Genomic DNA, 22,559 nt, shown 5'->3' on the forward strand with positions numbered 1-22,559 from the left:
ATTATCCTAGTCAAATAAATGAGGATGGCAATTTGAGAAATGATCAAGTTTTTTTTAAAAATCTGTCTTTTTGAACAAAAAATAAGACTTAATGATTAAATATTTAATGCAGCCGAAGTATCCGGGACTTTTTGATATTCAAGTTTTTATTATAGAAATATAAACAAAGTTATTAATAACTATATGCTTTAACAGTCCAGATAATTTTAGTCTCTGTAAGCTAGTCGATTCTAGACTTAAGTCATTCATAAACATTTATAGAATGTCTCCCATGTACTGTGCAAAGTGCTGACTTGAAAGAAGACAAGGAATGTCTTTCTAGCAGTTATTCAGATAAAACTGGCCTTTCTTGTTTGTAAGAACAGAAGTTTCACTTCTTTTAAAAGTATCAACTTGAGGGGCAGCTGGGTGGTGCAGTGGATAGAGCACCAGCCCCAAGTCAGGAAGCCCTGAGTTTAAATCTGGTCTCAGACACTTAACTCTTCCTAGCTGTGTAACTCCAATTGCCTCAGCCAAAAATTATATGTACATATAAAAACTTGATCACACCGGTCAAAGATGAATAAAAAGTAAATGTTGGATTTTCTGTTATAATGAGCATCCACTAAAAAATAAGGGAAATAATTTGGTTCAACATCCTATAAAGACAAAATTTCTTCCATTTTCCTTCTCAGAATATTAAAGATGTTTATGTTGCTTTGTAAGTGGCCCCAGAAGAAGCTCCCCCATGCCTCGGCCTGCACTGTACTGTGAGGTGGGCGGTGGCTGGCTTCCCTCTGTCATAAGGCAGGAGTCTCTGGCCAACTTTTCAGGGGTGTCAAGCCCACCCCACAGTTCATTTGCAAGAACTCTGCCTGCCCATCCCCTTGTTGGTTATTCCTATTTCAGAACTGGAAGTTCCCCAGGGAATCCCACTGCCTTGTTTGTCACATAGAGAAGTAATGGGGATGAAGCTGATTTGGCGGACAGTTTAACCTGTAGTAAAGGGGGTGTGGTTGGATTCAGAAGGCCTCAGTTCAAATTCTTATGAGCACTGAGTGCCTCCTGGGGTTTTGGCTGTGTACTTAACTTTCTTGGGCCATAATGTTCCCGTCTGGAAAGTGAAGGGCTTAAATAATACTAACTAATCACTGGATCATAGGTTTAGGGTGTGAAAGAATCATTTGTGGGATTTATCTCCCAAGAAGGAAATTAAGGCTGTGATTTACTCAGTTTGAGGCAGAATTTGAACTCTTCTTGACACCCTTTATCCACCGGGTCTCCAGGTCCCCATTTAGTATTTGGACACGGAGCGGGGGGAGGGGGGGGAGGGGGAGGAGAGGGAAGGGAAGTGGGGAGGGACACTACAGTGCCCAGAGAGACATTTCACTAGCTGTGTGATCCTTTTTCTCTATTTGCCAAGGCTTCCTCATCTGTGAAATGGGGAGCACAGTCACCTTCCTCTGGGGTTGTTTCACAGATTTCACGGGACACCTTCACGGGCTTCATCTCATTTCAGACGACCCTGAACCCCAGGGAGGGGAGCAGATGGGGCCCAGCCGGCCCTTTCTCAGCCACCTATGACTTGGCAGTCCCTGAGCAGCCTTAGAGGCTCACGCCCCCATCTGGCTGGGGCCAAGCCTGCACCCTCAGGGGGAGGGAAGAGGAGCCCTTCCTTCTCCTCTACCTTAATTATCTCAGGTAACCTCCTCCCAAAGAATTAAACAAATCATTTGCCCAGTACATAAGGTCAGAGAAAGCAGATTTGCTCTAAGGGAGTTCATCCCTTAGCTTTTCTTAATTCCTTTGCCCTACTTTATTTTTTGCCTAAAAAATGCTATTGTTTTCAATGATGTTATCAGAAGGTAAAAATCTAGGATGGGTCCTACCTGGATTTTCTGGAAGACTGCCTCAAGCATATTTAAGTTAAACAACAACCTTGCTGATTTGGGATTTTATAAATGGGAGAAATGGTGAATTCATGAGGAACTGACAGAGTTCTTGCCAATTCCTAGGGAATAAATCTTTTATCAGCCACCCGAGGGCCCAGAACTCCAGAAGGCTGTCCCTGGGCTATCTGCTTCCGTGTGGCTCGGCTGCCAAGGCCCACCGGGGGCCCCTCTGCTGTTCTCCTGGCACCTGAACCTAGCCAAAGGAGCAAGCGGAGGCCTGGGGGCGGGCAAAGTGAAGTGGGGGGAGCATTTTTCTAGAACCATCACTTATAAGGGTATGGATGACATCTGAAATGAATTCTATTCAGGGGCTCAGTGAATGACCAAAAAAGATTCATTTGCTAAAGTTCTATCCCTTTTTAAAGGTCCCGTAAGAAAAATATATCCCTAAATGGTATGGCTGTCTGGGAAGGCCAGCTGCCGGAAGTGAACCCATGAGGAGAACGGTACAGTCCTTCCCCCCAGCTTTTTCGCACAGCATCACTTGCAGGCCATATTTACTGGTCTTTGCTTGTGGCAAGGGCCGAAACAAGTCTGGAGAGAAACCACACCCAGAATGGCATTGTGGGTACATGTCATGGAGCAACACTGACCTCCAGTGGCTGGCAAAAATCATTCTGGGTTTGCTTGACTTGGTTCCATGCCAGATTTTTATCCGGCCTGGAGTGCTAAGTGTATTCCTGGTTAAAGGCAACAGCAACGACCAGATTAACTTTAGAAATCTGACTGTCTCTAAAGACACACAAAGTAATTCCTTTAGGAGGCAATTCCTTTATATTGTCTAAAAAAAGGTGGTTGCTGACCTGGAGTTCTTCCTAGTCCATCTGTTGACCCACAGGCTTCAGATTTAAGCAGCACATCCCCCTGGCCGCTCCTTAGCGTTTACCATCGATCACACTCCAAGGGAGAATCTTTAGCAGGTAAAAATGTAGTACGTCTTGCAGTGATCTCTCCTCGACAAAAATGTTCACAAATTTCTAAGATCTAAAGCTGAAGCCTAAGCCCCTCTACGGGTTAAATTTCCCTCACATGCCCCGTGATTACAGGCTCCGTTAAATGCCAGTCTAAGATTCTGGCTTAAGCAGATCATCTCTCTGGGTCCTTGAAGAGTCTAGCTATTCCCATTTCTAATCCTATCCTGTCTGTTGATCACGTGTTGTGGTTATATGTGTGCTTTATCCCCCTACCAGAATTGAAGCCTCACAAAACATAGATTATTCAGATTGGGCTAAGAAGCTTGAAATTATCAACAGGAAAACAGACCTTCTGTTGAGGACACCGAACAAAGCCACGTCATGTTGGGCTAAGCGGCTCTGGCAGCCACAGGTTGGGATCATGGGCTGAGCTCCTTTCTCACTTTATAAACTTGATTTCACTTGAAAATTCACATTTGAATACTGGGGAACAATTTGCTCCTATAACGAACAACTCACTAAAAACATTAGAAAACACCCAAAGAACTCAATCTCTTGGCTACCTATCAAAGGCTTTTTTGGCTTCCATGGTAACCAGTCAACTTTTGGGAACATGAATCAAATGGCTGTTTCAGGGTTCAAAGGCAGCCAGAGGAGCAAGATCTGCAGGAGTCACCGACATCCAAAACAAGGGAGGGGATTTCAGGGCACCAGGGAAGGCATCTCTGTCCTGTTTCTGTGTGATTTCATCATGACTACAGCACAGAGCTGGCCACCTAGTTTCTCATTTTCGATGTCTATAAAAAAAGAACTTAAAGGTTAAATGTCTAGCAGAGTAAAAACAGGTAGATGAGATGGCCACTCTCTCGATACAGAGGCGTCGACGCTCCCTGACCAAGAGCACGCACAGCAGCATGAGGGAGATGGCGACCAGGTCAGAGACTGGCACACCACGGAGGCCGCCTTCACAGGCAGGCAAGTCCAAAGAGGAGGCATTTGAAAAAACAAAATGTAAAAGGCCACTTAACCACACCAGCAACAGGCTATCTCAGGTTAGAGTTTCAAATATCATTTTATTCATTGAATTCTTGTCGGAGTTCACATGGGCTTTTATTTTCCATACTAATTAGTTGCTGAATGGAGTGATTTTGTTTTAGTCCTTTTCCTTTCAGAATTCAAATAAATAGAATGCAATTTTCTGTGCAAAATTTGGAGTAGGCAGAATTATGTAAGTACTAAATCAAGAGACACTTAAGTTACTCTCTCAAAATGATATTTTTGAGTTCTTACCGGATGTAGTCGAAGTATTCTTTGTGCTGATTCCGGTAAAAAACGGTAAATTTAAGCATGCGTCCCGAAATCACTTCAGCTTTTTCCAAAAGTTGTGTTAAGTGAACTTTTGAATAATCTGGAAAAAAAAAGATGATAGTTTGTTAATAAGACTGAGCCTAAGAATTAGACTTTGAATTAAAATTAGAAACTGAAGGAAATTCAGTTTCACTCTAAGGTAGTAGGAATTTAACTATTGTTACGAAGTCACTGTTTCTTTGTTGGTGCAGTGGATAAAGCACCAGGCCTGGAATCAGGAAGACTCATATATCTGAATTTAACTGGCCTCAAGATACTTCCTAGCTGTGTGACCTTGGACAAGTCTCTTCACCCTATTTGCCTCAGTTTCCTTAACTGTCAAATAAGTTGGAAAAGGACATGGCCAACCCTTCTAGTATCTGCTAAGAAAATCCCAAATGGGTCCCAAAGAGTCGGACGTGACTGCAAACTACACAACAAACTACACACGCCCATACATACACATCTGGTGCCACAGGAGAGACGGTGACTTGACACAGCCCTACCTCACTTAAATCCGATTCACTTGCAAGCCGTGACATCTCTTTCCTGATGTCGTGGTCCTCTTCAGGAATAAAGGACAAACATTACCACAATACGTACACATGTATACCTGCATATCTGTCCACAGTGGCAATAATTTATTTAGAATGCAGATATGGCACAGGAGCCTGGGGTTCATGTCTATCCACTGCCCTGAAGAAACAGCTGTGAATAAGCCACTCACTTGTCCCTTTGGGAGACTCGTATTAGACTATGGTTCTTTCCAATTCCATGATTATGTTCTGTTTTTATGAGGGGCTTAAACTGTTTGGTTTTTACTCATGGAGATATAACCACCCCCCCCCCAAGTGAAAATCTGGAAGAGACTTTAGAAAGGTAGCTCATTGCATCATGGATTTGGAGCCCAGAGGTTCCTCCTCCAATCTAAATCATGACAATTAGTTGCATATTGTCCCTTTCCCGAGTTGCTAATTTAAATGAAAAACTAAAAACAGTGATAGGAGATGAGCTGAATCATAATTATCTCTTACTTTATAGTACATTCTTAGAAAACTTTTCAGTTTTCAAATCACCTCATAATTAAAAGGATCTCATTTGATCTTCATATCAACCTTATGAGATAAATAAGTGGGTTAGATAATATTCCAGTTTAACAGGAGAAATTATATTTTCCAGAATGACTTTTCCCTGGGCACACAGCTAGAAATACTTGAGTAAGAAACAGAACCAAGTTCAATTCTCTTGGGTCTCAAAGTTCCTGACAAGCTATATAGTCCTTGGTAAGCAGTCTGCTTCTGTTTACCAATTCAATATTCCAAGAGCCTTTCTGCAGTAACCAAAGTCTTACACTGAGGAACGTTTTGGTCCTTTGGGGTTTCGACTTTTCTCCAAAACAAAGTTCCCAAAATAGTTGTGGGGTACATGGAAAAAAAAGACCAAGAGGGACAAAGTGCTTTGACTGAAATTCAGATAAATTCTGATAAAGTCTAGCTGAACATAATGAAATGGTTTCTTTGAAGTCATTTTTAATGATTCCAAAGTATTTCAGACTCAGTAGTAACTCAATAAAACAAGGATCAGGATGTCACAGAAATGGTTCCTGCAGGGATCCCACCAATGATCATCTGGCAACTGATCCGTGCAATTGACAGAAAGCCTCCTCTGGGAACCCTGAGAACCTGTCATCTTCCCAGAATTCAGGAAGGAGAGAGCTGTGTGCCACTGCTATACAGATGACTTTTATTTATGTTCTAATCAGCACCGGGCATGTTTTATATGAGGTACACAATTCCAGGAAGGTTTCTGCCCCCAAACTTTCAGAGTTAAGCCTGATGTGTTGGAAAGAATAAAACATCATGTTCCAGAAAATGCATTCAAATGACATTTTACACCTTCTGAGCTGAAAAGGGCAGCAAGACATTACCTCTCTTGATGTTGCTAAGCAGCATGTATTTGCACACCTGCAGACAAAGATGTTTTTATTCTCTTTCTCTGATCTCTTAGAAAGGACTTGTCACTACTTTTCTCTGATACACTATTTAATGATCAACAAGTTTGATCTCAAGGTTGTAAAATTCACACCTAGTAAATGTCATATAGTAGCTAATTAACAAATATTCATTGAACACAATTCTTCACATGCATTTAAAAGCTATTTTTCCTTGTTCTTTAATCAGCGATATCATTATTAGTATACATATGTAAATAATGATGATATATAAAATAAACATTTTTTCTTCTATTTGAAGATGATCATTCTATTCATTTCCAGGATTAATAATCTCCTTACAGAATTAATAAACAAACCAGAGTCCAAAGCATTTGAATTCTATCCCCTGAAATATACACTATGATTTTAAGTATTGGAGCAGGTAGGAAATGTGCTCAACAGAACAGGTTGGGAGAACAATAGATTAGCCAAACCCACTGCAAACTCAAGCAACCCCGCAAAGCTACAAACATCCTCTTTGACTATTTTGATTGAATTGGAGTCTCTATTTAAAAATGATTAGTTCATGCAACCAAGTTCATCAAATAACAGATTAGATTTTGTAGCATTGTCTTATCTGAATTATTATTACACACACTCAGAATACTTGAGTTAGGAAATAAAATCATTCAAGCTAACAAGCCAGAAAATCAGGGGACAAAGATGCAGTTTTTGTTTGGCATAAACTTAATATTAAGTAACTGATTAAAATTCATTTTTTTCTTAGTTATTTTTATTCATTTCATTCTTTATTAAGACCCATATCAAATCAGGAAATAGAAATCAATAGATTTATCAATAAATATTTTCAGGTAAAGGAAATTTAAAATCTCTGAATTACATAATGAGATCTCATGAATTCATTTTAAAAAAAGGAAAAACAAAATACATTTTCCCCTTACTGTATTCAGTCTGATGTGTATTAAAATTGGGGAAAATTTTTAATACACATCAGACTGAATACAGTAAGGGGAAAAATAGAACTCATTTCTTGTAGTTCCTTCCAGTTCTAATTTCTAGCTTTCCTAAGATCAAGAAAATAAAATCAAGAAAAAAAAATCCATCTGTAAAAATCCAACCCAGAGACTAAACACCTGGAAACATGGGCTTTTATCCTGACAAGTGGGGACTATTTAGTCAATGCTAATAGAACTGAAGAGGTAGTGATTGAGTTTGAGGCTCAGAAGGAGAAGAGGATATTGGAATAAAGGAGACACTAAGACATGCCCTGGACCTGGGATTATGCAAGTAAATATGAGGCTAGCGCAATGGGAGAGAAAGCTAGTTTCTCTCTGTTCAGCACCGGGCTCAGCTGGAGCAAGTTGCTAGGCAACAGGAAATTGGCAAAAGGGATGCCTTTTTAGTGGCGTTTCTACAGGCTCCTGAATGTTTAACTACACACACAACCTCTCCTGACAGTTCCTCAGTGCAAACAATGGAGGAGACAAAGAAGCCATGAAGGAAACCTTACAATTAAGCGGACGAGAGGACAATAGACGCTTCACAGGGAGTGTCATCTCTGGATCCCCCGTAACAGCCGCACAATGCTTTACAGTTATAAGGACTCCAAACTCAATCAGTCTAGGGAACGGTAGCTTTCTTACTCTCACAGGCTGGATTATCTCCGTTAGAGAGAGGCGTCTCCGCAGGCCTCAGTTTCCCTAGCTGACTTCATCTTCCTCCTCATGGTCGCTCCCTCTTCAGGGCTTCACTAGGCCCCTGAGCTGCCCCCATAATACCCCAAGCTCCCGGGAGGTTAGCCAGCTTCTCCATGGGGATGATGCCCCGATTTCTCTCTCCAGGCCTGGTCTTTCCCTGATCTACAGAACTACATCAACAATTAATTACTGAACGTTTCAAATTGGATGTTCAAATGGGACAGCTCTACCTGTCCCAAACGGAGCTGATTATCTTTGCCCGTGTCCACCTTTACGATGTCTCCAGTATTCCAGGCTATTCCCTTAATTCAGACTGGCATTACCCCACACTATCACAGCAGCCTTCACTTGGCCTCCTGCCTTCAGCCTTTCCCAGTTCCTGACTCCTGGAAGCTACAGCTGTTTCCTTGAGCACTGTTCTGACCCCATGACCTTCTATCGCCTCCAGGATCAAATCCGCATTCATCTCTTTAGCTTCTGGGGCCTTTACAACCTGACCCCCCTCCAGCTTTCCAGCCTCACTAGACATTTCCCCCCTTCACAAAAATCAGCTGTTACTCTGATGATTGATACTATTATTATCACCACTCTCCAGTCACCTGCCCTCTTGTCCCTTTCAGATTCAGCCTTTCTTCTGGTTTTCCATTCCAGACTACATTATATGTAACTACTCGGAGCAGATTTGTGTTTATTCCCCTGAGGACTATACTTGACTTCCTGCTAGAACGTCAAATCCTTTCAAGAAAATGTTGGATTCTTTGTACTTGTATCTCCAGTCGGGGGCCTGGCACACAGTAGGTGTCTAATAAGCACTTGTTGACTGGCTGACTGGGCAGGTCCCGGCTTTGTCACTGGTTTGGCAGTCAGCCGGCCTCTGACTTTTCTGGTTCTATTTTAAAAGCTGGACACACTGAGGCAGACTCCCTATTTTCTTATTCGGGGAGATTGCTGTTGGTTCTCTTATTCTGTAATGGTTAGTGGATTATAGGAAGGAAACAAGCACTTAATAAGCACCTACTTCACAAATATTATCTCATTTAACTCTCCTAACAATCCATTTTGTAGGTGAGGGTAAATGTCTGGCCCAAGGTCAGACTGCCAATTAAGTATCTAAGGTTGAATTTGAACTCAGATCTTCCTGACTAGGCCCAGCCCTGCATGCACTGCTGCCCCTCTAGTTACCTCACAGATCTTGAGGAGAAAGAGACCTCATAGAAGAAACAAGAAACTTATTTCCTTACAATATGAAACCTAGAAAATATACCAAAAACATTTCCAACAATCTTGTTTTTCTTGCAAAGTATCTTTGCCATTTTGTTCCTAAAAGTCAAAGGAAGAAAGGCAAGCGCTTTTTGGCCAGTTCAAATGTTTTTAAGGTCGCATTCACAGGCACTTGCTGGAGAAGAGATTCCTTTTTTCTTCTGGGGAGGCCTTTGTGGCCCGCCCGCCCTTCTCCTCCCCCCCACACTCCCCCCCTTCTCCAGTGGGCTTACCTGCTGTGCAAAACTCAATGATCTCACTCCACTCAGACACCACATAATCCCCATCCACCTGCTTCGAGGCGGTCTGCACAGCGACCGTGTACTCGGTCCTCGGGCTGAGGAACCAATGTCCACGCACAGTCATGGGCAAAGGGACAGCTTTGGCCACCAGTTTGGTGGGAACATCCTAAGACAAGAGAGAGAAGATCGCTAAAACTGCACGAATCCCCAGAGTCCTGCAGGTGCAGAGATGCCCAGAGAACCTAAGACATGGCCTAGGAGGCCTTTGCTGGGGAGACTGTGAGTGACCCACGGTCACAGAGCCAGTTAAGAAGAGGAACCACACTGGGAAGAGGAAAGACTCAACCGCCCGCCGATGGCAGAACGGCCTTTGGCCCAATGCTTTGGCCAGCGCCCCGTCCGAGTCACTGGCAGAGGGAGAACATGAAGTCAGTTTTAGATTTTGACTCCCTGCTTCTATCCACTATTCTGACTACACACAGATAATTAGGATATTGGGTAACCAAACTTATAATTTTTTGGTAAATTATCTTTGTGTCTGTGTAAATTATCTTTAAATTGCTAAAATAAAATCATCTCTGTGGTCAAAGTATTTCTTAATTTGTACTATCCAATGACATCATAATAGTTCATCAATGAATTTTTAAAAAGATTTGTAAAAAATTTATCTTAAAAACAATATTGCTGTTGATACCTTTCATTACCCTATATTTTTCCTTCTCCTTCAAGGGAGCTGTCATTTATAAAAGAGTATTTTTAAATAAGATTTTTAAATTCAATAAAACAAATGAACACCTAAAATTTCTGATGTTTCACATCAGAGATCCTCACCTTTGCAAAGGAGCAGGTGTCTGTATATATGTGTTAGTGTTTTTGTATGTGTTTATACATATATTTTTACTTTAAAAATATTTAGCATTTTATATTCCTCAACAATATGTAAAAATAAATAACACTAGTTTTAAAAATTTCATTGATGAATATTTTGCATGCAGAGGAAGAAACATTTCTAGCTCAAAAGAGCATTTTTTTAAATGTTTAAAGAAAACATTTTTTAACCTAGGAGTGCAGTGAAATGAATTTTCTCATTTTTGTTTAGCAGAGTGCATTTGTCACAGAACAGAGTTTCTTTTTTCCAAACAAAATATCTGAACAGTGAGAGGCTCAACCTCCTGATTTAAGATTTCCTGCGTGACCATGATTAGTGAAGAAGTGGCGACTTGATCCTCTTTCTCCTTCACAATAGAAAGGAAAATTAATCAACAGGTTTCCCTTATCCTTAAAATATACCTTTTTCTTGGCTTGTTTTTGTGCCTTCTGCTTATTTCTCCCCCTCTAATGACATGTCAGATCCATTCAGATATTAATGGCCACTAACCTTTTAGAAAGCATTCTTGCAAAAGCCCTTGATAATTTACCATTCATTTACTGTTTACATTTTAAAAAGCACAAAAGTTTTTACACAGCCTTTTAGCACAGCTGCTATCCACTGGCATCTATTTACCTTGTGTTTAAATTTGTTAGAATTTTTGTTCTCTTTCTTGTTCAAGTCAATGAAATAGTGTGTAATCCGGTCCTTTGATTTGGAATCCATTTCCCATGAAATCTTGAAAGAATCACATGTGATATTACTAATTTTGATGTTGTGTGGGACTGGAAGCTCCTCCATTTCTGCTATGCCACTATCTTGTGATTTGTTTCCTATAAAACAAGAAGCATAAAAATCATTAAGACAATCGTTCGTCAAAGGCAGAATTTTGGAAAACAAAAGTAACAAACATTTCCTTAGTGCTTTACATGTTTTAGCATTTGGACCTCACAAGCACCCTGTGATGTAAATGCCGTTAATATTATTATCCCCATTTTACAGATGAAAAAATTAAACTTCATGGAAACTAGGTGACATTCCATGGTAAAAGTTACTACATTTTTAAAACTCAATTTAAACTCTTGTCTCTCTAGGTTCAGCTCATCATTCTCTTTACAGGCCATAGTGCCTCTTGAAGTAAGTTCAGCTTCAGGCTTCTTGTAGGCCTTAGACTGGAGTTGGTCCTTTCCAGAAGAGGAGTGATTCTCCAAATCCAGAAGCTCAGAACTGTGGAGGGCCCGAGGTGCCATCCAGCTCATCTCCTACATACGATACCCCCGAAGAGCCCAGTCCCGCCTTTGCTTTTCTTGACTTGTTTCTCTTGTAACTCTCATCACACTTCTATGGAATGATTAACTACAAACTGTTATGAGTTGATTTGAATTTTACATGGAAATGTTCATGTTTTAAAATGAAAAAAAAGGAAAGATGGAGATAGGAATATTGTCGGTGAACTCAGAACAGTTTCTTTCTCCCCAAAATAAGCTGGCCCATATGGGAATTAAATGTATAACCAAGGTCTCGCGAATGAGAGGGGCTTCCTGAGGGGGAAGTCTTGGCCAGCTCTGGATTAGATTCCAGATCTTCCACAGCTCTTGATCCCTTTCTCCAATCACCCAGATCATGCTCATCCAAGCCTGCCCCTTCCATCTCCCTGTGGTCGAATCTTCCCAAAGTCTGCCAAAGGGGACTTTCCCAGGGCTCCTCCTCCCGCTTCCTGATGGCATGATGCTACCACCAGGACCACCTGCTGCCCACTGGTTAGCCCTCTTGCCCTTTTATGACCCTTACAGCTCTTTGGAGAAATCTCTCATTTACAAGGGGCTGCTACCCATCTTTCCTTGGGGGGCCCTCTGCCTCCATTATTTAGAGACGACAGTGTTCTGTGGCTCATAGCTATATACTACTGGTGCAGTATTGGTCCTGAAACGTTGGCTCTTTGTTCAATGAAAAGCTTGGTGTCTTTGAAAGAACAGTGTAATTTTTCAAAGCAATTCAGCCTGCTCTAGTCATATTGAGACTAAACTAACTCAGTCTGTCCATGTCTCTGTGTCTCTGTCTCTCTCTCTCTGTCTGTCTCTGTCTGTCTGTCTGTCTCTCAGTCTTTGTCTGTCTCTCTTTGTCTGTCTCTCTCTCTCTCTCTCTCTCTCTCTCTCTCACACACACACACACACACACACACACACTCAATTTCAAAATGGTTTAAAAAGTGGCCTGCTGTCAAAGTTTGCCATTCCTTTCTAACAGCCTCATTGCTACATCTATAAATTATTCTCATAAGCATTTTATATGGATGGAAAATAAGGATTAAGGTCAGAAATTTCTTCAGTCATAATCTTGAATAATAAAGAGGTCTGAGATCTTTTCCCATGCCTTTTGCTATTCTCTTCTCATTCAAAAGACTTGAGAGTCAATCATCACTGTCTTCAGCATTGTGCTTTTTCTAGTACTACCCTCCGGACACATCTGGTTTATTTCCATTATTTTTTTCCATCTTTATTTTCTTGGGTATTATTAAAAAGCACAACTATAACTGAGATGTTAGGACACAAATGGGGCTCTCAATAGAAAATGCTCTGGGTAAGAAAATTTGAATGTAATCATGAAATTCATTTCATCTGCCATTCCTCTTACCAATAGCTAACCCAGGATCCAAACCAGAGACTGATTTTTGAGATAACAAGATTCTTCTAGTACTTATTGTTTACATGTTTATTGTATAATACAAGAGTGGTGCACTTATTTAACTTCATAGTAGATGATAAATATGAACATCTATTTAACTTTTAATATATACACATTATTTTTCAAAAATGAATTCTTTTAGGCAGTTTGTTTTCAAATTATTCTTACAGTCCATGGAATGGGAAGTCTGCCTTCTGGCTTCTGGATGATTATTACTAAATTTGAGTAATTTTCCTGACATAAATGAACAACAGCATTTTTCAGTGCCAAAGGAAAAGAACTCTAGGCAAACAAAATACCAGCTGGTGATATTTCCAAGGCTCCCTCAAGGCGGCACCAAGGAGAGAGCAGGGTGCCACAAAGAGGCAGTTCAGTAGGGTAAGTGTGCTAATGGAAACAGAGAACAGAGAAGGCTTAAGAGGAATAGCAAAAGTAAGTAAGGGGGGAAAAGGATGGCAAAGAATGGAAGAGGGAGAAAAAAAAGTTAGCAATATTTTCTAAAGAGGAGACAAACTTTTTTTCTTGGCTCAAAGTATAATGGAAAATACAGTGTGTCCTAATACAGTTCATACAAAATGATACCTCCAAATAACTAAAGCTAAGAGCTCACTGAGCAAAGTTAAAAACAGCCAACAAGAGATTAAAAACTACCTAAATTTGCTTATATGGGAAGCCCACATGCCCACCCTCCTTCTCCTCTGGTATTGTGTTATATTACCTGACCATCCAGGGTCTAGCCCCCCATCTTTTTCATTATTTATTTTCATTGTAATAAAGTAAATTGAGTTAATCTGAATTATTGTTCTGCAGCTTGTAGATTTTTAAAGACAGAGCCCTTGGTATGGTAGCAGAATGTTTCTAATTTCAAATAACTAACTTCCATATCTGATGCTTTGTTTTACCCATGAAATGACCCAAGAGTTAACTGCTTCTGTTGATTTTCCTTTCTCAAAGCAGGCCAATGACATCTGAGGGGATGAACTGGATTTTAAGTGAGGCAGTTGCACAGAATTATCAGCCCCACTTTCTCTTCCAAACTCATCGAAGTCTGGTGGCAAAACAATAACTCAAGGAAGTGGCAATGCCCCAGATGCAGGGATCTGACCAAACTCTGGGGGTTCCATAGCATCACTTCAGCTGTTCTCATGGCAATGGGGATAAAGTGCTCTCACCCTCCCCCTTCTGCCGAGGCAGCCTGCCCATGCTTGGGGTGCCTCTAGGAATCCGGATCATGTGCAGTGACCTCAGGGAAAAGCATCTTGGTAGATGACCTAAAAACCAGGCTGAGGGGAACTGACAGGGCTCAACTGACCCATGAGCGAGGGGGACACAGCAAGGTCACATTTCCAATAAAAGTCAGATTTGAGATGAGTCTTCATCATTGCTACTTTCCAATATAGGTTTTTCATAGGTAGGTCTACGTAACAGAAACTGGCCAGTTTCTGCTGCCCTATATTCTAATTAGGACAAATTCTTCCTAACCCCCAAATATACAATGAAACCTTTTCTAGCTCTCTTCCCAAAAGCCTCAGAGCACACTCTGTTAAAAGGTGAGTCCATCTGGTTGAGTTTTGCCTAGAATCTTTCTTCCTCCAAACCCCATTTCCATCTGTTCTCTTAATATAGTTTAAGCTAATGTCCTAGGGCTTGGGCTACTTAATTTAACATTGGCAGAGAAAAGTTCAGTCAAACAAAAGAACGATAGCCTAAGTAAACTAATTCTAAACTGAGAAACTCCAAAAACAACTCAAATTTTATAATCTTGTCTTCATTTTTAAAATAAAGGCACAACTCACATAATTTTATCCCAATTATTTTATAAGCAAACCCCACTTTATTTGGAAACCCTCTCTGGGATGATTTCTAGCCAACTGTCCATTTACAACATTGCTCTTATTGAACTAACCTCCCCTGAGTTTTCATAAATGCTCTCTTTTCACTGAATCAATTAATATTGGATGGGATACTTATATTTTGGCTACAGAAAGTATTTAGTAGCTATCCTACCCAAATCATAATAGGGACTCCATTCATTCTGAGATAATTATTTCAAGAACTAGAGTCTTTCAGCTGTGGCACTTTGAAAGATCAATTTAGAATGCTGAAATAATAAACTAGACTAGGCTGATGAGTGAGAAAACCTTTCTGCCATGTGGATTTAAAAAATAACGATATTTATATAGTGTTTTAAGATTTTATATTATCTCATTTTAGCCTCAGAACAATGCTGGGAGATAGAGGGTATTATTTTGTTCTATTTTACAGATGAAGAAATTGAGGCACAGAGAAATTATGTCAGTTGCCCAGAGTCACAGAATAGGCTGGATTTAAGCTCAGGCTCTCCTGACTCCAGTCCCATATTCTATCCACCACACAATTCAGCTGCCCTTACCAAAAATGCTTCCAAAGTCTGGATGTAAAATCTAGAAATCCTCAGAATAAGTGTCATCAACATTGCTAAAAGACTAGATTAAGATTTGGGGATGAATGAAAAATTCTAAAGAAGGGGAAGCCCTGCCAAGTATGTTAACTGTATACAAAAGTTTGAAAGCAAATTATAGTAGCAATGCATGAAGAATTCAAACTTTTAAAAAGCCTGATTATTTGATGGATTTATGCCAAATTGTCCTGGGAAAGGCTGGACTGATTGAGGTGCATCTCTGATTTTGGAAAACAATGTCTGGGAAGGGCAAGAAGTACATTTTCTCTTAGTATTACTGTCAGAAACCAAATATTTGGTTTCTGATTCCTGGAGGCACTTCTGCTTTTATAACATTTTATAAAACCATATATGGTGGGCCAGCTCAGCCTCTCGTCTTGCACATGCAGCACATCTTGTCCCTCATCCATCTCCAAAGAATCACAGTCTGGAGCTGCATGGGACTGTAATGTCTCCTATACAATCTCTTCATTTTACAGAGGAATTCTCACTGTAATGATGGAGGGGATTACAAAGCAAATGTAGGAAAAGCTGACTATTTAATGACAAAATTATAATGTTCATTCTTACAAAGCATTTATTATTTTGATGATATTTATTCACTAAGCCTCAAGGTATTCAAAAACATAGATTCATTTCTAACACCAGTAAAAACAGAGACTTGTATAGCTTTTTAAAGTTTACATAGCACTCTGTACAATTTATTCCATTGGATCCTAACAATAACTTTATGAAGCAGGTACTTACCCACCATATCAATTCAAAATCTCACCTCACATTTCAATGAAAAAAAAAAGAGAAGAATTCTCTGAGAATACCATCTTTTCCTCCTTTCTCAGTTCATTCAGATGCTTTCTGTCACTAACTCCTGCCCCAGTTCTGTGTCACATGAAGAGGTGACCATTCTTGCCAAGGCAAACCCTTGCCTAGATTCTGCCTCCTTCAATACATCATCCCCTCATCACCACTCTCTCTTCTCTCCAGTTTCTCTCTGTCTGCTGGCTCCTTCTCCACTGCCTACAGACGTGCCCGTGTCTCCGTCATGCTGCCAAGGGCATCATGATCCTCCCAGGGGTCCAGGCTTACAACAACAGTGTCATCCTCAACTTCTCTCACTCACAACCCCCTAACTTGACCCTTCCATCCTCACTAACAATCTTAGATCTCTTCTGTCTTTAAAAAATTTAAATAACAGTTTCTCATTATCAAAATATATGCACTTTTACAAAACCATGCATTCCAAATTTTTTTCCTTTCCTTCACCACCCCCTATCCTAGACAGCAAGTAATCCAATATATGTCAAACATGTGCAATTCTTTTATATATATTTCCACAATTATCATGCTGCACAAGAAAAATCAGACCAGAAAGGGAAAAAATGAGAAAAAAAAGGAAACCACCAAAAAGTGAAAATACTATATTGTGATCCACATTCAGTCCTGTCTGTAGGTGAAGATGGCTTTCTCTGTTACAAAACCGTTGAAGTTAAGTGAGTCACCTCATTGTTGAAAAAAAGCCACGTCCATCAGAATTGGTCATCATATAGTCTTGTTGTTATCATGTATAATGATCTCCTGGTTCTGCTCATTTCACTCAGCATCAGTTCATGTAAGTCTTTCCAGATTTTTCTGAAACCATCCTGTTCATTTTTTATAGAACAAAATATCCCATCACATTAATATACCATAATTTATTCAGCTATTCCCAAGTAATGGGCATCCACTTAATTTCCAGTTCCTTATCACTATAAAAAGAGCCGCTACAAACATAAAATCTTGCTTTTTGAAAGAAGTTTTTCCTGGAATTCATATGTGCAAAAATGTTTGTGGCAGCCCTCTTTGTAGTGGCCAGAAACTGGAAACTGAGTGGATGCCCATCAATTGGAGAATGGCTGAATAAATTGTGGTACATGAATATTATGGAATATTATTGCTCTGTAAGAAATGAACAGCAGGATGATTTCAGAAAGGCCTGGAGAGACTTACATAAACTGATGCTGAGTGAAGTGAGCAGAGCCAGGAGAGCATTATATACTTCAACAACAATACTATATGATGATCAATTCTGATGGACCTGGCCATCTTCAACAATGAGATGAACCAAATCAGTTCCAATTGTTCAATAATGAAAAGAACCAGCTACACCCAGTGGAAAAATTATGGGAAATGAGTGTGAACCACTACATAGCATTTCCACTCCCTGTTTTTGTTTGCTTGCATTTTTTATTTCCTTCTCAGGTTATTTTTACCTTATTTCTAAGTCTGATTTTTCTGGTGCAGCAAGGTAACTGTGTAAATATGTGTACATATATTGTATTTGACATATACTTTAACATATTTAAAATGTATGGGTTTATCTGCCACCTAAGGGAGGCAGTGGGGTGGAAGGAGGGGAAAAGTTGGAACAGAAGGTTTTGCAAAGGTCAGTGCTGAAAAATTACCCATGCATATGTCTTGTCAATTAAAAAACTATAATAATTAAAAAATAAAAAAGAAGCCTTTCCCAATCCCCCTTAATGTTAGTGTTTTGCCTCTAAATCACCTCAATGCATCCTGCACTATATTTTATTTGTACATAGTTGATTGCACATTGTCTCCCTATTGGAATTGTTAGCTCCTTGAAAGTAGGGACTTTTTTGTGCCTATCTTTGTACCTCCAGAATGTAGCACAGTACATAGCATATAGAAACATTTAAAAAATAATTGTTGAGTAAATAATTTGCCTCTGGCTACCTCACTGGTATTCCAAAAGCAATATTTGAACGTGTGTGTTTCTGAATTCAAGTCTAATCTGTCAGTAACTCAATAACAATGTGCCAAATACAATTTTAGGTACTAAGGATAAAAAAAAAAAAAAGACAGTGCCTGTCCTCAAGTAGCTTATATTCAATACCAATTTACTTCTAGTTTATATAATGGGTCTTGTCATCTTAAGAAGAAAAAACAGAGAATTTATTATTCAATGGGTCCTAGGACTAATTACAAATACCTCTATTATCCTTATATAATTCAATATTTGATATTTAGAGATCATCTTATAACTGATAAAAATAATAAAAATCTGTATTTCAAGATATAACATTTATGAAAAATGAATTCTAGCACACTAATTATATTTTATTCCTTTTTCTTTCACTAATAAACTTTCATTTCAAATATAATTGTAGCTACAATGTTTTTATATGTTGATATATGATTCTGACTTCTACAGATATACCGCTAACATCAAAAATACTGAACATAAAACTAGCAGCCGAGGTATCCATAAATGTCAGTGCAAATGGTAGTTTCAAATACTTTTGAAACCATTTAGAAGGTAAAAATGACTTTTTGAGAACAAACATTTCAAATATACCCTTTCTAACTACAGCAATTATTGCAAATAAAGCTGCAAGCATTACCAAAGCTGACTAATAGTACTTGATGTGACTCCTTTATTTCCTGTGGGGCTGAACTTGCTTTAGGAAAGTACAATCAGACCTACGGGCTCTTAAACCAGTAATATTTAGAGTAAATAAGTACATCTTTATTTCTCCTAGGTTAATTTTGTCTTTTGTTGACAAATCTGTTTTATATTTTGAATCTAACACACCTTATTTAAATTGTAGCAGGAAGGAGTTGTGTTCCTTTTTTACAATTTTAACGGTAAAAGGTTATTAAAAAGAATAGGTTTCCGATGAAGGATTTAAGACATTTTCCCTTAGAGGCTTTTATTTACCTGGGATGATTTAGGTAGGGCTCTCCCTGAGGCAGGAGTGGAGAAGATCAGATTGCTTCTCAAGCTTGCTCCTAGCCTTATGATTCTATGCCTCCATTGTGACAGATCACATAAAGGAACCTGCCCTACTGACAAGAGTATGAGGGTTCCTCTATCTACAGCATTTAATATGGTACCGGATCAACCTTCAGCTATGGTTTACTGTGCCTTGGGAGACATAAAGATGAAGAAAACAAGTTTCTGCCCTTAAGGAATCAAAAGGTGAGAAAAGTAACAAAGCTAAATTAAAGGCTTCGATGATGATGATGATTTAGTTGTTGTTGTTACAATAATGGCTAGGATTTATACGGCCTTTTAAAGTTTGCAGTCCAGCATACAAATTATTGGATACTCTTGAGCATTATGAGAAGCCCTACAAGAAGATTTCACAGCAGCGACGGCCTTTGGGCTATGCTAGGACTTGAGAGGCAAAGATGGGGCTTGGTGGGCATTCTGGGAAGTGAGAAAGAAGCTAGCAAAGGCACAAAGATGAGGGGGCAGGGAAAAGCTCTGGGAGAAACCATCATGTCTTTCCTCATTAGTTTTCTCTCAGCTAGTTTGTTCAAAATAGCCTTCAAACAAGCAAGCATGTGCTGAGCACCTACTGTGTACAGTGGAGTGCTGGGCTTTTCCAGCCTTCTCTAGAGAATCTGGCCCTCATCTTGCCAACTGGTCATTCCCGCTACCCCAAACAGAGAAGCCTACTGAGTTTTACTTGATCCTCAGTTCCCAAAATTAGCCTTGCTGCTGTGGGCACACTGCTCTTATTTCCTCATAAAATCCTCACAATACACTGAGTAGGGCAACTATACTTTTTACTAAAACAAACAAAAAATAAAACTGAGGCTTTTATTTCCTGTAATTTTCAGGAATCTTTGGAACTCCTTATGATGAAGACTTTATTGCTCCCCCAAATCAGCAAAATTTTCATTGCATTACTTTATTATTTTTCTTTTTTTAAATGTAAACATCATGCACTTGAATGGTTAACTTTTTTCTTTTGCCTCCTCCTGCATCATCAAATAAAGTCTCTCTCATGGTCCAGTGACCTACAACCTGTTTTTTTATCTGACACTAAAACATCCATTCAATTTAATTAAAAAAGACACAGTCAAAATATTAGTTCATTAACTAAATTTTTAATGGATTTAAAAGTTGTTTGGATCTTATGGAAACAGCCTAACTCTTTTGTTGACAAATCTGTTTTATATTTAGAATCTCAACACATCTTACTTAAATTGTAGCAGGAAGGAGTTGTGTCCCATTTTTACAATTTTAATGGTAAAGGGTTATTAAAACCAGAATAGGTTTCCGATGAAGGATTTAGGATATTTTTGGCCAGGCTTTGTTCTCCCAGATGTACTTCTTAGTGGCATTCCAACTATTCATCAAGTCTAGATGGCACATTAGAGAGGTGCATGCTTTTAAACTGTCCTGCTAGACCAGACATTGTTAATTTGGGTCCATGAACTTTTTATTAAAATATTCTAGTAGCTATTTTCATATAATTGAGTTCTTATGAAACTCTGCATTTTATATTGTGCATCTGAATGTCATTCTGAGAAGGGGACTATTGACCAGACTGTCAAGAGGATTCATGACCCAAAAAATGTTTAATTCCTGTTCTATACAGATACTAAGAAAAAGATACTTTAATGAGGATCTTTTCCAAAGCCAAGAAATTTAGGGGGAAAGTATGGGTCTGGGACACAAAAAATATGAAAGGAGCCACTTCCAAGTAAAAAGTGATGTCAGGCTAGGCAAATAGAGCTGGCTGGCCCTGAGATACGAGCAGTATCAAGAATAGTGAGGAGGACTGGCCTAGAGAAGAATAAGGGCAGAAAGATTCATTCATAGTCCAGTAGATACTAAAGCCAGTCAAGAGATACCTACATAAGTAAGTTTCACTTTAGGTCCAATTCCTAGTCCTGAAATAGATTGTATATCTTCATTTTTCTCAATCTGATTCTGATCTATAATGCTTCATTTTCATTGTCATTATTTCCATTTCAAAATACCAATAATGGTTAAATTTAAAATTCTGAATAACTGAGATTAATGTGATTATTAAAACCACTGGACCAATTTAAATAATGGTATCATCAGTCCAATGTGCCATTTGGACAAACTACATCTATTTAGTTCTTTTACTCAATCCCAAAAAATTTTTTCTTTTGAGATTTCTTCACCTTGCTGACATCCATCTAATATGCAGGTGTCCAGAATTATCCAAAGTATTCTTGTGATTAGTTTTAAATCACCAAAAAAGGCCAAACTATCTGATGGGACATGAGCCTTTTCTGTGAACAGCTATCACATCCTCCTTCCCTCTCTTTCCAGTGAGGATACCTGGAAGGTGCCACATCTCTCAGTCTGAGCCCCCCACTCTCTCAGTACATTTTTTTCTTCCTGAGTGACATCTCCCCTCACCCCCCAGAATGAGGCTTCTGTGTTGTTCTCTAGACCTCGGTCTTTAGGTTCGTTCGCCTCTTGCATGTGATTTCCCCCTTGCACTCATTCTTGTCGCACACTTCCTGGTCACCTGCGAATTTACAGGACTGCCACTTCTACCCCCAAATCACCCATGATGTTAAATCATGGGTCCTTTCCCCAACCTGTGAAATACCTGCCCCTCACTGGAGCTGCTACATTCTGGAATTATCCTTGTTTAAGTTTGTGGATAGCACTTGGATCTTTAGCCCCCTTTTTGAGTAAAGGACCCTAATCATTGGGGAAAGGACCTATGATCTCAGCAGTTTAAGTAAGCCCTAGTGTGGAAATTTCTTCCCCACATAAAGGAGGGTAACTGGCCTGTACCCTGATCTAGAGATTGCCTCAGGTGCCATGCTGTGCCATGACTGGCCTGCGATGGAGAAGGCTTGAACTTGGGCAATCCTGACTCCTGCCACATTTCTATAGACAGAGAAATCCCATTTTATTTATCAAGCACAGGGCAGAGCCTGGTGCAGTTCCTTTAGTCATGTCCAACATGTCCATGACCCCATTTGGGTTGTATTTGGTAAAAGATCGTGCAGAGATTGGCCATTTCCTTCTCCAGCTCATTTTACAGATGAGGAACCTGAGCCAAAGAGGTGAACTAAGTGGGCCAGGGTCCCCCAGTGAGGGTCTGACTCCAGGCCAGCGCTCCATCCCCTGCCCCACCCTGCTTTCCCTCAGTCTCTGCCTCCACATCTCTACAATGGGAACAGTCTTTACCCTCTCTCCCTCCCCCTCAAGGTGTGGCAAACCTGGGCAAATCACTCAGTGCTTTATAAGTGAGAACTCCAATGATTCTTATTATTGTTACAGAACCCCACTCCCAAGAGAGCATCTCTCTCCTAATCCGTCCCCACTTTAAGAACTGAGAACTATTAATGAGGGCTGTGAACACTCACTCCTTCCCCACTTTTAAGGAAATGGCCTTTACTCTGGCCCTTCTGGCCTGGCTCCTCGGGGACAAGGCC

The 22,559-nt window shown here is 39.8% G+C and overlaps 1 protein-coding gene across 2 annotated transcripts in view; it reads right to left on the bottom strand.

Moving 5' to 3' along the window:
• PHYHIPL (phytanoyl-CoA 2-hydroxylase interacting protein like) overlaps positions 1-22,559 on the bottom strand; it is a 64,030-nt gene that overhangs the window by 2,792 nt on the left and 38,679 nt on the right. Inside the window, exons 1-4 of one of the 2 annotated variants that reach the window (XM_051982626.1) lie at positions 19,057-19,073; positions 10,850-11,046; positions 9,337-9,511; positions 4,136-4,253 (exon numbers count right to left, since the gene is read on the bottom strand). In XM_051982626.1, coding sequence (XP_051838586.1) covers positions 4,136-4,253; positions 9,337-9,511; positions 10,850-11,014 — 458 coding nt within the window. In that variant the 5' untranslated portion in view covers positions 11,015-11,046; positions 19,057-19,073. Of the gene's footprint in view, positions 1-4,135; positions 4,254-9,336; positions 9,512-10,849; positions 11,047-19,056; positions 19,074-22,559 lie in introns of those variants that run through there. The other variant, XM_051982625.1, reaches the window with a different exon arrangement.

Source organism: Antechinus flavipes, chromosome 2 (genome assembly GCF_016432865.1).
Source record: "Antechinus flavipes isolate AdamAnt ecotype Samford, QLD, Australia chromosome 2, AdamAnt_v2, whole genome shotgun sequence".
Classification (NCBI taxonomy): Eukaryota; Metazoa; Chordata; class Mammalia; order Dasyuromorphia; family Dasyuridae; genus Antechinus; species Antechinus flavipes.